The following is a 14,762-nucleotide window of genomic DNA, read 5'->3' as shown; positions in this document are numbered from 1 at the left end:
CCTAGTAATACTACTTCTTTTTGAGTGGTTGTTTTTGGCCCCATTTTTAGAGTTGAGGTTGATGGTGATAATATGTCCAAATATTATTTTAATATTATTTGAACTATTTTTTAGTCATGAATCACCGCTGCACCACCAAATTAAGGACGTGAGCCAAACAGGTAACATGGGTCAAGTGTCCCTGTCGGAGGGTGGAGAGGAGGTTGGTGCCATTGTTGCAAACCACCATTTCTGGCTGAAGCTGGCTTGGCATCAACCACCTCTGAACCTGCCCCTGCAGAGCTGCCAGAATCTCTGCCCCAGTGTGGCTCCTGTCCTCTAACCAGACCAACTCAAGTACCGCATATCATTGCCTGAGTGCTTGCGTAGCCCCTAGAATGTCTACGGAGCACCGCTGATTCTCAGGACAAATCTGCACAGGAAGAGGCCACAGAGGAAGAAGCCGTGAAAGAAAGATAACATCCCTGTCCATGCCTGCTGGACCATGAGTCAGCAGAATATGCACCTTACCACTGACCGCCCTGTCCAACGAGGCCAAGACATTGCCTTCCACATGCCGGTAGAGAGCCGGAATGGCCTTTACAGAAAAAAATGGCGTTTGGGAACCTGCCACTGAGGTACTGCACATTCCACAAATTCTCGAAAGGGGGCAGAGTCTACCAACTGAAAAGGCAGCAATTGGAGTGCTAGCAGTTTAGCCAAACTAGCATTCAGCCGCTGAGCATGTGGATGGCTGGGACTGAATTTCTTTTGACAGTTTAGAAACTGGGGTAGGCAAATTTGCTGCATGGGAGCTTGATATTTTTCTGGTCAAACATGTGGTGCCCAAGTGGCTGCTGTTTTGGCCACACTTGATACGCTTCAGACATATGTTGCAACAGCAACGGTGCAATCTGCTGCACACATCTCAAAAAAGGCCCACACCAAAGAACTTTTGAAAAAACGCATGGAGTCAAGCAGCGCCCTGCACATTTGGAGCTCTGCGGTGTGATGCAGTCAGTTGGCTGTCCTTAAACTGGCCCCTGGAGGGCATCCTGCTTTGTTGGAGATGTGCCTCCTCCTCCTCTCTTCTATCAGGCACCCACGTAGAGTCAGTGACCATCATCCCCTCCCTTCTCGCCACTGGAGCAAACCTGGCAGTATGCTGCAGCTGGGGGAACATGACTGCCAGTTTCTTGTCCTTCTTGGACACCCCTTTCTCTCTGGGCTTACGTTACTGCCTTCATCCTCAACCTGGGTACCATCTTTGGAGCCTTCAAAATGCTGCGCATTCTCCTACAGCATGTACCCCACACTGTGGTCGAACAGTTCGGCTGACTCCTCAGGACATAGTGGTGGGGCTAGGGAAGGAGTGACTGATGCCATTGCGCCGATGGAATAGGCTGCTTTGGCAGCAGCATTGGCAGCCAAACTTCTCTTACCCTGGGTGACAGAGGATGAGGTGGATGAGGTGGATGAGGATGGCTTTGTGAGCCACTCTACAAACTCTTCTGAATTTTGTGGTTCAACATGGCCAGCTGTCGAAAAAAAAAGGACAGGCGTTCCCCACGGCCATGTGCTGAAGATGCTCCATGTCCATGACCAACAGTGTTGGCTGTAGACACAGAGCCTGCTTTTAGTGGCCTGTGAGCTTCTGCCTTTCCTTGGTGGCCTTCTAAACATGATGTAAAATTGGATTAGCAAAACACCGCCAGAAGTTTACTAGAAAAATTACACCAGGAATGACCTGCAGTCAGGTATAGGCTTGGCTAAACTAGAATTCAGTGGATAGATATATAGATATATAGGAGACAGTATATATATATATATATATATATATATATATATATATATATATATATATATATATATATATATATATATTTATGCACTGCGGATCACTCAATCACTTGCCTGCCTGCCAGTATATTTGAAAACACATGTTCGACTCGAACAGAAAGCTCATCCCTAGTAGCAAGCAATAAAACCCACTGGAGTGGTAAGCCTTGTACAAAGCATACATACAAACTATGCATTTTCAGAAAAGGAATTCAGATAAATAGCAAAGTTCAAAATGAATAGTGTTGGTACCAGTGCCGGACTGGCCTACCGGGATACCGGGAGATTTCCCGGTAGGCCGCCTGCCCAGGGGCCGCTATGCGGCTGCACTACTCCTCTCTCCTGCTCCTGTGTATCATAGCACTGGCTGAGTCTGTGTTTGGTAGCCACGCTGTAACACAGTCCCGCCCCCCTAGACCAGCTTGTGTGATACTAGAGAGAATCAGCGTTCCGCCTATCACACAAGCCAGTCTAGGGGGGCGGGACCGTGTTACAGCACGGCCGCTGAACACAGACTCAGCCAGCGCTATGATAAACAGTAAGAGATGCCGCCCTGTGTGCCTGGATAGGAGGAGAAGCAGGGCATGTTGCATGGAGGAATATAGAAAGCTCATCTCCTCTATATGCCCTGCTTCTCCTCCTATCCAATCCAACTTCTTTTAGTGCCCCCCCAGTTCTCCTTGTGCTCCCTGCCCTCTCCCCCCGCTCTCCTCCCCCGCCACACTCTCCAGCCCCCTCACAGTTTTCTCAACCCCTGTTCTTTCTGCCCACCCCCCCCTCCAGCTCTCCCCATCCTTCTCTAGCCACCATCCCAGTGCTCTCCAGCTCTCCCCATCATTCTCCAGCCCCTCACAGAGCTCCCCAGCCCCCCCTCCACAGTGCTCTCCACCGCCCAGTGCTCTCTGCCCCCCATGCTCTCCACCCCTGTTCTTTTTGGCTCCCTCTCCAGTGCTCTCTCAAGCTCCCCCCAGCACTCTCCGCTGCCCACCCCTGTACTCTCCACTCCCTCCTTCATTTTGCCCCCACCCATGTGCTCTCCAACCCTGCTAGTGCTCTCTGCCCCCCCCCCATAGTGCTCTCCAGTCCCCCGTGCTTTCCACCCCTGCTCTTTCTGGCCCCCACTGGTGCTCTCAAGCTCCTCCCATTGCTCTCCACTCCCCCTGCTCTTTGTACCCCCCAGTGCTCTCCAGCCCTGTTTTTCTGCCCCCAGTACCATCAAACTCCCCCCAGTGCTTTTTGCCACCCCACACTCTTAGCCCCCCCAGTGCTCTAAGCCTCCCATGCTCTCCACCCCTGTTCTTTTTTGGCCCTCACCATTGCTCTCAAGTTCCCCCCAGCACTCCCCACCCCTGTGATCTCCACTCCCCCCTGCTCTTTGTCCCCACCCACGTGCTCTCCAACCCCACCAGTACTCTCTGCTCCCCCTTCACTCCAGCTCCCACCCAGTTCTTTCCACTTCCCCAGGACCAGAGGACAGGCTGACTGGGGCCGGAAAATGGCGGCTGAAGGTGCAGGTGGCCAGGGACCACTCCATCTCAGAGCAAACAGATCCTCTGGAAGGAGCCCTGTCCCCATCCAAAACAAGAACAGACCCTGCCTGCTGCTGGCCGTCATGGATATCCTGCTGGCATGCAAGGTACCATACCGAGCATCAACAACACACCTTCCCACAGACAGGGACTGCAGACTGGGACATGGGGCACAGGAGAGGCTGAAATGATGGGCACAGTGAGTCTGCATTCATGGGCACAGAGACTGCATTCACGGCACAGTAAAGCTGCATTTAATGGGCACAGTGAGGCTGCAATGGTGGGCACAGTGAGGCTGCATTTGATGGGCACAGTGAGGCTGCATTTGATGGGCACAGTGAGGCCACATTCATGGGCACAGTGAGGCTGCATTTGATGAGCACAGTGAGGCTGCATTGATGGGCACAGTGAGGCTGCACTTAAATGGGCACTGGTGAGGCTGAATTGAGTTCTTGTATCATGTCTGCAGTCTCCGACCATCTCTGGTATTATGTCTGCAGTCTCTGACCATCTCCTGTTATCATGTCTGTAGTCTCTGAGGGAGTCTGTAGAGGAGTCAAGAGTGGGAGCGCCGCCAGGATGGGGGGTCATGGGAGAAGTCAGACTTGTGTGGACTGTGGAGAGGAGACTATAGATTAAAACCAGAGCCACCAAGCTGCAGCCAACTGACTGAGCCCTGCACGGTACACCTGAGAGGTCGTCAGTGACAGCACCACCAGGCCAGTCTGAAGGGGGGGGGGGGGGGTCACTGATGTAAGGGGAGGGGGAGTGAATACGACAATGGCACTGATATAAAGGGTTTCCCCCTTATATCAGTAACCCACCCCCCTTACCTTAGTGTATTCTTTCTGTGGAAGGGGAAGGTGGTTCCCCCCCACGTTCTGAGTTCCTGGGGTCCCCCTTGACTATTGACCACTTTTAATTGGAATTTGTATATATATATATATATATATATATGCTCATTCTGGAATTTGTATATATATTATATATATATATATATATATATATATATATATATACAGTGGTGTGAAAAAGTGTTTGCCCCCTTCCTCATTTCCTGTTCCTTTGCATGTTTGTCACACTTAAGTGTTTCGGAACATCAAACCAATTTAAACAATAGTCAAGGACAACACAAGTAAACACAAAATGCAATTTGTAAATGAAGGTGTTTATTATTAAAGGTGAAAAAAAATCCAAACCATCATGGTCCTGTGTGAAAAAGTGATTGCCCCCTAAACCTAATAACTGGTTGGGCCACCCTTAGCAGCAACAACTGCAACCAAGCGTTTGCGATAACGTGCAATGAGGCTTTTACAGCGTCCTGGAGGAATTTTGGCCCACTCATTTTTGCAGAATTGTCCTAATTCAGTTACATTAGAGGGTTTTCGAGCATGAACGGCCTTTTTAAGGTCATACCACAACATCTCAATAGGATTCAGGTCAGGACTTTGGCTAGGCCACTCCAAAGTCTTCATTTTGTTTTTCTTCAGCCATTCGGTGGTGGACTTGCTGGTGTGTTTAGGATCATTGTCCTGCTGCAGAACCCAAGTTCGTTTCAGCTTGAGTACACGAACAGATGGTCGGACATTCTCCTTCAGGATCTCTTGGTAGACAGCAGAATTCATAGTTCCTTTTATCACGGCAAGTCTTCCAGGTCCTGAAGCAGCAAAACAGCCCCAGACCATCACACTACCACCACCACATTTTACTGTTGGTCTAATGTTCTTTTTCTGAAATGCAGTGTTCCTTCTACGCCAGATATACTTGGACACACACCTTCCAAAGAGTTCCACTTTTGTCTCATCGGTCCACAGAATGTTGTCCCAAAAGTCTTGGGGATCATCAAGATGTGTTGTGGAGAAATTGAGACGAGCTTTGATGTTCTTTTTGCTCAGCAGTGGTTTTCTCCTTGGAACTCTGCCATGCAGGCCATTTTTGCCCAGTCTTTTCCTGATGGTGGAGGCATGAACGCTGACCTTAACTGAAGCAAGTGAGGCCTGCAGTTCCTTGGACATTGTTGTGGGGTCTTTTGTGACCTCTTGGATGAGTCGTCGCTGCGCTCTTGGGGTAATTTTGGGCGGCCGGCCACTCCTGGGAAGGTTCACCACTGTTCCATGTCTTCGCCATTTGTGGATAATGGCTCTCACTGTGGTTCGCTGGATTCCCAAAGCTTTGGAAATGGCTTTATAACCCTTTCCAGACTGATAGATCTCAATTACTTTCTTTCTCAATTGTTACTGAATTTCTTTGGGTCTCGGCATGATGTGTAGCTTTTAAGGATCTTCTAGTGGACCTTACTGTGTCAAGCAGGTCCTATTTAAGTGATGCCTTGATTGTGAACAGGTGTGGCAATAATCAGGCCTGGGTGTGGCTAGAGAAATTGAACTCAGGTGTGGACATCCACAGTTATAGTATTTTTTAAACAAGGGGGGCAATCACTTTTTCACACAGGGCCATGATGGTTTGGATTTTTTTTCACCTTTAATAATAAACACCTTTATTTACAAATTGCATTTTGTGTTTACTTGTGTTGTCCTTGACTATTGTTTAAATTGGTTTGATGTTCCGAAACACTTAAGTGTGACAAACATGCAAAGGAACAGGAAATGAGGAAGGGGGCAAACACTTTTTCACACCACTGTATATATATATATATATATTTGCTCATTCCGGCCAAAAAGTTCTATTTTAACCTCATCGGTCAACAGAACTTGTTTCCAAAATGCCTAGGGCTTGTCTATATGTTCATTTGCAAAGTTCAAACGCTGATTTTTGTGTTGAGGACGTAGAAGAGGTTTTCTTCTGATGACTCTTCCATGAAGACCATATTTGTACAAGTATCTCTTTATAGTGGAATAGTGCACCACAAATCCAGTGTCTGCCAGATCTTTCTGGAGGGATCGTGCAGTCAAACGTGGGTTTTGAATTGCTTTTCTCACAATCCTACGAGCTGTTCTGTCTGATATTTTTCTTGGTCTTCCAGATCTTGCTTTAACTTCCACTGTTCTTGATGACTGCCATTTCTTAAATACATTCCGAACAGAGGATATTGACATCTGAAAATGCTTTGCTATCTTCTTATAACCTTCTCCAGCTTTGTGACCGTCTATTTTCAGTTTTCTAGACAACTGTTTAGAAGAACCCATGGTGCTGATTGTTGGGGCAAGGTCAGATGAGTCTGGCCATTTAAAACCTTTGAGATTGACATCACCTGGTCTTCCCAGACGATGATTGAGAACAATCCATGACACTGGCAGGTCTCAGCTTTGCAAAGGGGGCAGTGCATGCTATAAATTCTACAGGGTGTCCAAACTTTTGCAGACGCCATTTTTTTGTTTACTGTAATTTTGAAAGTGTAAATGATGGAAATAAAATCTAACTTTTTTGACATATTATAAGAATATCTAATCTGTAATTTGATGCCATTTGGAGATTTTTCCATCTTTCCTTGGCTTGGTTATGCACATTAATACACATTTTTACCTGGGGTGCCCAAACTTTCGATCCCCACTGTAATAGCTAAGTAGACACATAAAGACAATTTCTATGTTTATTTTTTTAACAGTTAAACATTTCAATGAATTTGTACAATGGTACACAAGGCAGGTTACAATTCGAGTGACAAATCTTGTACACAGTGGCATTGTTACCAAGTTTAATTTTGTTTTATTTAATTGCTATATACTTCAAATTCTAGTTTAAGTGTTTTGGTTTTGGTTTTCCTTTTTTAGGACAATGCCAAAAGGGAAAAGTTCTCCCAAGGGTAAAAAAATAACCCTTAAAGCTGCTAAGAATTCCATCAGGATTACATTTGATGGTCGTCGAAGGTTGGATCTATCTAAGATGGGAATTGCAGTCATTCCTAAATGCTTGTTGAAGCTCTGTGATGTAGAAGAGCTGGATTTAAGTCGAAATATAATTCAGAAGGTGCCTAATTGGATACAGCGTTTTCGGAACCTTCGCTTGTTGGATCTGCATAGCAATCAGATTGAGAAACTTCCAGAATCTATAGGACAGCTTCAAAATCTTCTTCATCTTAATGTTAGCAACAACAAACTCACAGCAAAAGGTGTCCCTATGGAACTGTGCCAACTTAAGAATCTTCGACACCTTAATTTCGGCCTTAATGCTATTGATGTTCTACCTACTACAATAGGTGCCCTTAAAGAACTCAAAGAGGTAGGTCTTTTTGATAATCATCTTACTACAATGCCCCCCTGCATCCTTAAATTGCCTAAATTAAAGAAACTGAACACCAAGAGAAATCCTATATTGCCAACAAATGAAGAACTAGAGGCAGAACAACAAGAGACCATCCAACGTGTTGCAAATCTTTATCTTGTACGCAAGAAGAATTTGTGCAGCCTCTGTGTCGCAGAGTGTCAAGCCGAAAAAAGCAAACTGAATAAACTGAAGAATATTGCGATTCCCATGGTAAAGAAATCCCTCTTTACAAACATGCTGACCCCAAATTCAATAGTCAAAGAAATCCAAGTAAAGGATTAATAAATAAATATTAAACTGTCACTTTGACTATAACACCTGATAAAAACGTATTTATATACTGTAGGCACATAATCATACAAAAATCCATTAATTTTCAGACCAGGAATACAAATAATGCTCTATGTAGCTCACTCACCTTGATCTGAGTTTGATGTTTCATGTGAAATTATATATATATATATATATATATATATACACACATACATATACATACACACACACACACACACACACACACACAGCCTGATTCACGCCTATGCATTTTGCAGATTTGCTCTACAGAACGTGTTCCATAGGAAACCATGTTAAATGCACTGTAGTGCAAATCTGCAAAATGCAAAAAAGCACTAAAAATGCATTGGTGTGAATCAAGCCTTACACAGCTGTCAAGCCTCATTTACCGTATTTCAACAGCAAAAACCAACAGATTCTTGCAGCTGGAAAAACCAGGACATACAAAAAGCTATGTTTGCATATAGCGGCACACTAACGTTTAGCAGTGAATGTCTGAGCTGGGATGCAGCTGACTGCGTCCAGGCTCAGACATCTGTCTCTAACCACAGGTAACTCTGTGGTGTGCAGCTACATGTGAACAGCGGCAACTGCAGTTAGCATGTCATTAGTTAAAAGAAGTTAGGCTTTTTTTTTTTCAGAAATCATACTTACCTAGGTGGATGGAGCATTACTCTGATGCACAGAGAGCAGGTGACTGTCTATCACTGCTCTCTGCTCTGTCCCACCCCCCCACCCGCACTCACTGGAACACTGGGCTAGCTGAGAGGCTGAGTCGGGTGCCGGTCCATGCATTTGGGCAGATCCCGACTTTATTCTTGAAATCTTGCCCAAGCCTGAACCGACTCTGATGTCCCCCAAAAAATGGGTTATAGGAATGCAGAACGTACTACACTCCTGTGACCCACAGGAGAAGTAAAACCAAACGAGCTTTGGCTGTACTTCTTTAATATAGGCTGAACAACCACCGCTATTTGCATACCCTGGTCAATGCAGCTGCAGGAATCAGTTGATTGTCACTGGAATCCAGTGTATGTGGCTACATGGCTAATTGGCCGTATAAAGGAGGCCTTAGGGTACTTTGCAAAATATGTACATGCAGGGATCTATAAATATCCATTGCAGGCTTAGTAGGGATAAAAAAAAAAAAAAACAATTACGTTTATTAAAACCGCAACATGCCGCTTACATGCCAGTTCACACTAGTGCGATGCGAGAACCCTGCGAATCCAGTTCCCGCATTGTACCTGAATCGCACAGTGGTTCACACTGAGATCTGCGAACAGCTGCGGGTATCAATGTAAAGTTAACAACACCCCCAGATTGGTCAGCAGATCGCAGTGCGAACTGTGAAATGGTGCAGGAATCGGATCGCATAAGTGTGAACACCCATGCACTCCGATTCCAGTGCGGACCAAAAAAAGGTCCTGCACCATTTTGGTACAAATTGATTTGGTACAAATTGATGCGATTTCAGCCATACAGTTTGTATGACTAAAATCGCAGGCACAGACATTACATGTGATCTGAACAGCAATGCAGTGCAAATCACATGTGAGGTCTGGCATCGCGCTAGTGGGAACCAGGCCTTAAAGATAAACTAATGATACCTAATTTTGGTCTAAAGTCATACATGGATCAAAATTCTTCCAGTTCAACAGGGACCATCAAGATTTGATCTAGTTATGAACAGGCTGATTGACTTGGGTACAATCAATCAACTTGGGTACAAAAAGCCTGTTGGATTCTTTACATTCAATTACTGCTGGTGGCTATAGCTGTGACAGGCATGTCCTCAATCGATTTTCTTTCCTGCCACCCAAGGTAGAAAGAATATTCATATATCAATCCAGACTAAACCTGGCTCCTTTTAAAAATATGAACACAAAATAGGAGACCAAGAAGTTAACCTGCAAACCAGATGTCCTCCTTTCTGAAAACGCAAGCTTCCTATTTTTGTATATTATGGGTGTTATGCAAAGAGATACTAAGGAAAAATAAAAAATATTTGAACCACTCGAGTCCCAGCACTATTAGCCTGTAGACACCCCTTTGAGTCCCAGGGCTTTTTTCAGATTTTGGACATGTGATAGATTACAATTTCTGCTTTGGTTTGTCAGTCTAGCCAGTTTGTTTTTAGGGGACAGTTAGAACTTTCTTTTGATAGCATAAAAAATAAATAAAATTGTGAAAATTATGAAAAAAGTGCTTTTCGTGATTTTTGACCACATAAAAATGAGGCACAGTGCTTTTTTTTCTTAAAATAAATTTTTAGTTTGTCTGGAATCAAACATGAAATTTGTCTTGGTTTTTAAGTTATGGAGACAATGGGGGTAACTTACTAAGATGAATGTGCTGCGCCGGTTCATACCTTAATTTGTGTGCCAGATAAATTATTAATTGAGCGCGTGAACCGGCGCACGCATAAGCGCAAAAGATAATATGCCGGCGCACGCGATAATGATATGCCATTGATAATAGCGCATGCCGTATCATTAACAGTCCATTCACACAGGGGCAACATGACTTCCAGCGCAACTGTCATGTACCTGGTAGACGAGCCCAGAATGCAGGGAGCGGCCTCTCGTAGCCCCTGGCTCGAGAACCCCTGAGGGTGGTAACAGGGATTCAAAAGTTCAGAGGGCACAAGTGCCTGGCAGGTGTAAGGCAGATCCGGATTGTCAGCAGCAACACAGGCAGCAGATAAGAACGGCTGGTGACAGTCGGCAGGTGGCAGATGGACTGGAATAGCAGAAGGTCGTCAGCAGGTGACAGCAGGCTCAGGCAATCAGGCTGGGACAGCAGAAGGTCGTCAGCAGGTGACAGCAGGTATTTGGATAACCGATTGGATCAGCAGGAGGTAACAGCAGAGTCGGGTACAGGCCGGGTCGGTAGCAGGCGGACAACAACGGTACAAGGGAAGAGGCAGAGACGTAGTCAGACAGGCAAGGAGTCGGTGGCAGGCAGCAAACGAACGTAGTCAGGAACAGGCCGGGTAACAGGAATCAAGGCAACAGATAGCAAGTAACAGAATCCCCGGACACGCTGTAGACTGGACAGCAAGAGGGAAGCGGAGGCAGAGTCCTTAAGTAGCCTTTAGGGCGCCAAAGCGGTCGCACGACGAGTCTGCGTGCCCCCGCGAGTAGCCGTGCGTCCGTTCGTGACCCCGCGCACCCGCTCATTCGCAACATCGCGCACCCACGTGCGTCCGTTCGCGTTAACACGCGCCAAAGGGTAACGACTGGTTCTCAGCAACGGGCCCCTGCGAGCAGACCTCCCATGTGCGATCGGATCGCCAGGACGGTCATGACAGCAACTTTGGGAGGCAACTTAGACACCACTTGATTTAGAAACAGCGCGACTTGGGGCAACTTACAACACGACTTTCAGTCGCCCCAGGCCAGGTGACTTTAATGGTTCCCCTCCATGAGCATACCAGGCCCTTCAGGTCTGGTATGGATGTTAAGGGGAACCTCACGCCAAAAAAATTGCGTAGGGGTCCCCCTCAAAATTCATACTAGACCCTTATCTGAGCACGCAACCTGGCAGGCCGCAGGAAAAGAGGAGGGGATGAGAGAGCGCGCCCCCCTCCCTGAACCGTACCAGGCCACATGCCTGGTACCCCCCCAAAGTACCTTGTCCCCATGTTGATGAGGACAAGAGCCTCATCCCCACAACCCTGGTCGGTGGTTGTGGGGGTCTGCGGACGGGGGGCTTATTGGAATCTGGAAGTCCCCTTTAACAAGGTGACCCCCAGATCCCGCCCCCCCCCCCCCGTGTGAAATGTTAAAGTACCCCTACCATTTCACCAAAAGTGACAAAAGTGTTAAAAATGACAAGAGCCAGTTTTTGACAATTCCTTTATTAAAGTCCTTCTTTCCATCTTCTTCGGGTCTTCTTCCTTCTTACATCCTTTGGTTTCTTCCTCCATCTTCTTCCTCCGATCTTCTGCTTCTTGCTCCGGTGTTTTCATCTGGCATCTTCCTCCACGGCGTCTCTTCTTCCTCGTTTCGTTCTTGGGCCTCTACGCGCAATGGAACGCTCCCGTCGTGTGACGCTTCTCTTCTTCTGACACTTATATAAAAGAACGGTGAGTCAGAGGGGGACGGGGTCACCAGGTGGCCCCGCCCTCCATTATATAAGAACTGTCAGAATAAGAGAAGCGTCACACAGCGGGAGCCTCCCTCTGGTGAAATGGCAGGGGTACTTTTGGGAGGCCAGGATCTGGGGTCCCCCTTGTTAAAGGGGGCTTCCAGATTCTGATAAGCCCCCAGCCCACAGACCCCCCACAACCACCGGCCAGGTACCCCAAAGCACCCTCCCAATGTTGAGGGCATGTGGTCTGGTACTTTTTTTGGTAGGGTGAAATGGTAGGGGTACTTTTGTACCCCCTTACCATTTCACACAGGGGGAGGCCGGGATCTGGGGGTCCCCTTGTTAAAGGGGGCTTCCAGATTCTGATAAGCCCCCCGCCTGCAGACCCCCACAACCACCGGCCAGGTACCCCAAAGCACCCTCCCAATGTTGAGGGCATGTGGTCTAGTACTTTGTTTTGGCGTGGGGTTCCCCTTAAAATCCACACCAGACCTAAAGGGCCTGGTATGAAATTTCAAGGGACCCCCACAAATTTTTTTTTCTTAATGTTAACATGACCCATGTGCAAATAGCCTTAAAAAAAACATAGAAGGGAACCAGCATAAAAAAAAAAAAGGCAGGTTGAGAGGTGCACCTGTTCAAGAGCTTCGGTTCACTACGCCAGCAAAATCTTTGCATAAGTTGAACGCGCAAATGCCGCTTGTGCATGCGCAGTGCATAAATTGACCTCGCGCAGTTCCAAGTGTATTTGCAGGCGCAGCAGGCTTGTCCAGAGAAAGTTACTTTACCATTCTATTTTGGGCATATTTGTTACTTGGACAGTTATAACTATACTTCCTCACATTACACACATAACCCCCATAATATTGGCACTTCCAGCTTCTTTTAATTCTGAGTTGAATAATGCTTGCGCCATGTCTATAGCGGTGCACTGATCGCCGCCTCCCTGCGCCGGCATGATAATCATAAATGGGGAATTGCGCTGTGCAAATGCTTTGTGAATACGAAAACGCCCGCTGCGCATCGGCGCAAACCCTTCGTAAATCAGCCCCAATGTATGCTGTAGAAACAACGGTGTATATTTTAGATTTTATTTACAAAACATTTTTCTCACACTATGACATTACAACATAGGACTTATCTTTGAAAATTTGAACAGTAAACAGTCTGACATGTTAGACTGTAAGGCTCGGTTCACACAGGGGCGACTTGTCCAGACGACTTCGCCGCCTGAGAAGTCGCGCTCCGTTCTGTACTATGGAACCGTTCTAATAGGAGCGACTCAAGTCGCTCCAACTTAGAAAAAAGGTTCCTGTACTATTTTTGGGGCGACTTCAGGCGACTTGCATTGACTTCTATTCTATACAGAAGTCGTTTTGCAAGTCGCGCATGATCGTGTGCAGGTCTCGGCGCTGCAAGTCGTGCCACCCCTGTGTGAACCGAGCCTAAATGTTTTGAACATTTGTAATGAATATTTTTTCATATTAACGTTACTTGAAATTAAACAAATAAATTAATTAAAAATGATTGTTTTTAGTTGTTTTTTTAAATTTTTTTAAATATTTAAGTAGTTAATGATGTTATCAAATAAATTTATACTACTACTCCTTTAGAGTTAGTTCACACTGGGACGACTTGTCAGGTGACTTAACTGCCTGTCAAGTCGCGTTCTGTTCTGTACAATAGAATTCTCAAGTTGCTCTGACTTAGAAAAAGGTTCCTGTACTACTTAGGGAGCGACTTGAGGCAACTTGCATTGACTTCTATATAGAAGTCGTTTTACAAGTCACCGCTGCTGTTGTGTGCAGGTCGCCTGCAAGTCGTGCTTCCTCAGTGTGAACTGGCTCTTACATAAGAACGACACAAACGTATGTCTTTGTTACATGGTGTGAACAGGGCTTGAAAACAAGGAAAGGCATTCTTATGTCAATGGATGAAAACTGACATGTCTGTTTTTTGGCAACAAACTGTATTTACAGTGGCTTTGGAGTGACAGGACCCCAGAAACTCCCCCAACATTACTCTATTTAGAAAAGTAGTCCTATCAAGGTTTTTGGCGAGTGATAACTTGGACTTTGAACCCAGATTTTTCAGAATGCAATTGGCAACAAATTTAAAGGTTAAGTTCACCTTTATTCACATTTTTTTTTTGTACTTTTTTTTGCAACAATATCAAAACTTTCCATTAATTCTACATACACTTACTTCCCTGTCCTCATCCATGTTTACAAACGCATCCATTAGTTCTACCTTACTTCCTGGACAGACTAGGAGAAGTTTACTGTAAAGGTAGGTCCTTGCTCTGTTAGGTGCTCGATTTCCCTCTTCCTATCTTTCCTAGGCCGTGGTCTGGATGTACTTGGGAGTCCCATTCACCGGTGAGATAACCAAAACTCATACACGAGATGTATGCGAATAATGATTACAATTTAATGTTTTGAATACAACAGGTTATATGCTGAAACAGTTGGGGTGGCGCCCTGTGGAGTAGCCAATCAGGGATCCGCTCGTAGGTATACACCAAACTTTTCCTAGTAACAGGTTTATTGACAGAACAAGCAAAATAAGCAGAAATTGTCTTCACGGCAAAGCACGTCATTAACCTTCACGAGATAAGAATAAGTCTACGATATTCAACAATATTGTGCTAATAGTCTGTGGTCCAGACGTTCTAGGTCAGAGACAATATAAGATAGTTGCATATCTTGGCTTTCTCTGTACAAACTCTCGCGGCCAAGGGCATTCAAGGAAAACAGCATGTTTTCCAAATAGCAAGCATTTATGTCAAAAGTAATTAGAATT

At 45.8% G+C, this 14,762-nt stretch overlaps 1 protein-coding gene across 1 annotated transcript in view; it reads left to right on the top strand.

Moving 5' to 3' along the window:
* Positions 1–13,487, top strand: part of LRRC18 (leucine rich repeat containing 18) — a 32,146-nt gene extending 18,659 nt beyond the window's left edge. Inside the window, exon 2 of the mRNA XM_077454801.1 lies at positions 7,079–13,487. Within this exon, the coding sequence (XP_077310927.1) occupies positions 7,083–7,853 (771 nt within the window). The 5' untranslated portion in view covers positions 7,079–7,082 and the 3' untranslated portion in view covers positions 7,854–13,487. The remainder of the gene's footprint in view (positions 1–7,078) is intronic.
* Positions 13,488–14,762: the final 1,275 nt, after the last annotated feature.

This window comes from Lithobates pipiens, unplaced genomic scaffold (genome assembly GCF_037356315.1).
Source record: "Lithobates pipiens isolate NorthernLeopardFrog02 unplaced genomic scaffold, aLitPip1_a1.2 Scaffold_25, whole genome shotgun sequence".
Classification (NCBI taxonomy): Eukaryota; Metazoa; Chordata; class Amphibia; order Anura; family Ranidae; genus Lithobates; species Lithobates pipiens.
Note: the sequence above shows the minus strand (reverse complement) of the source record. Positions and strands in the feature narration are given on the sequence as shown.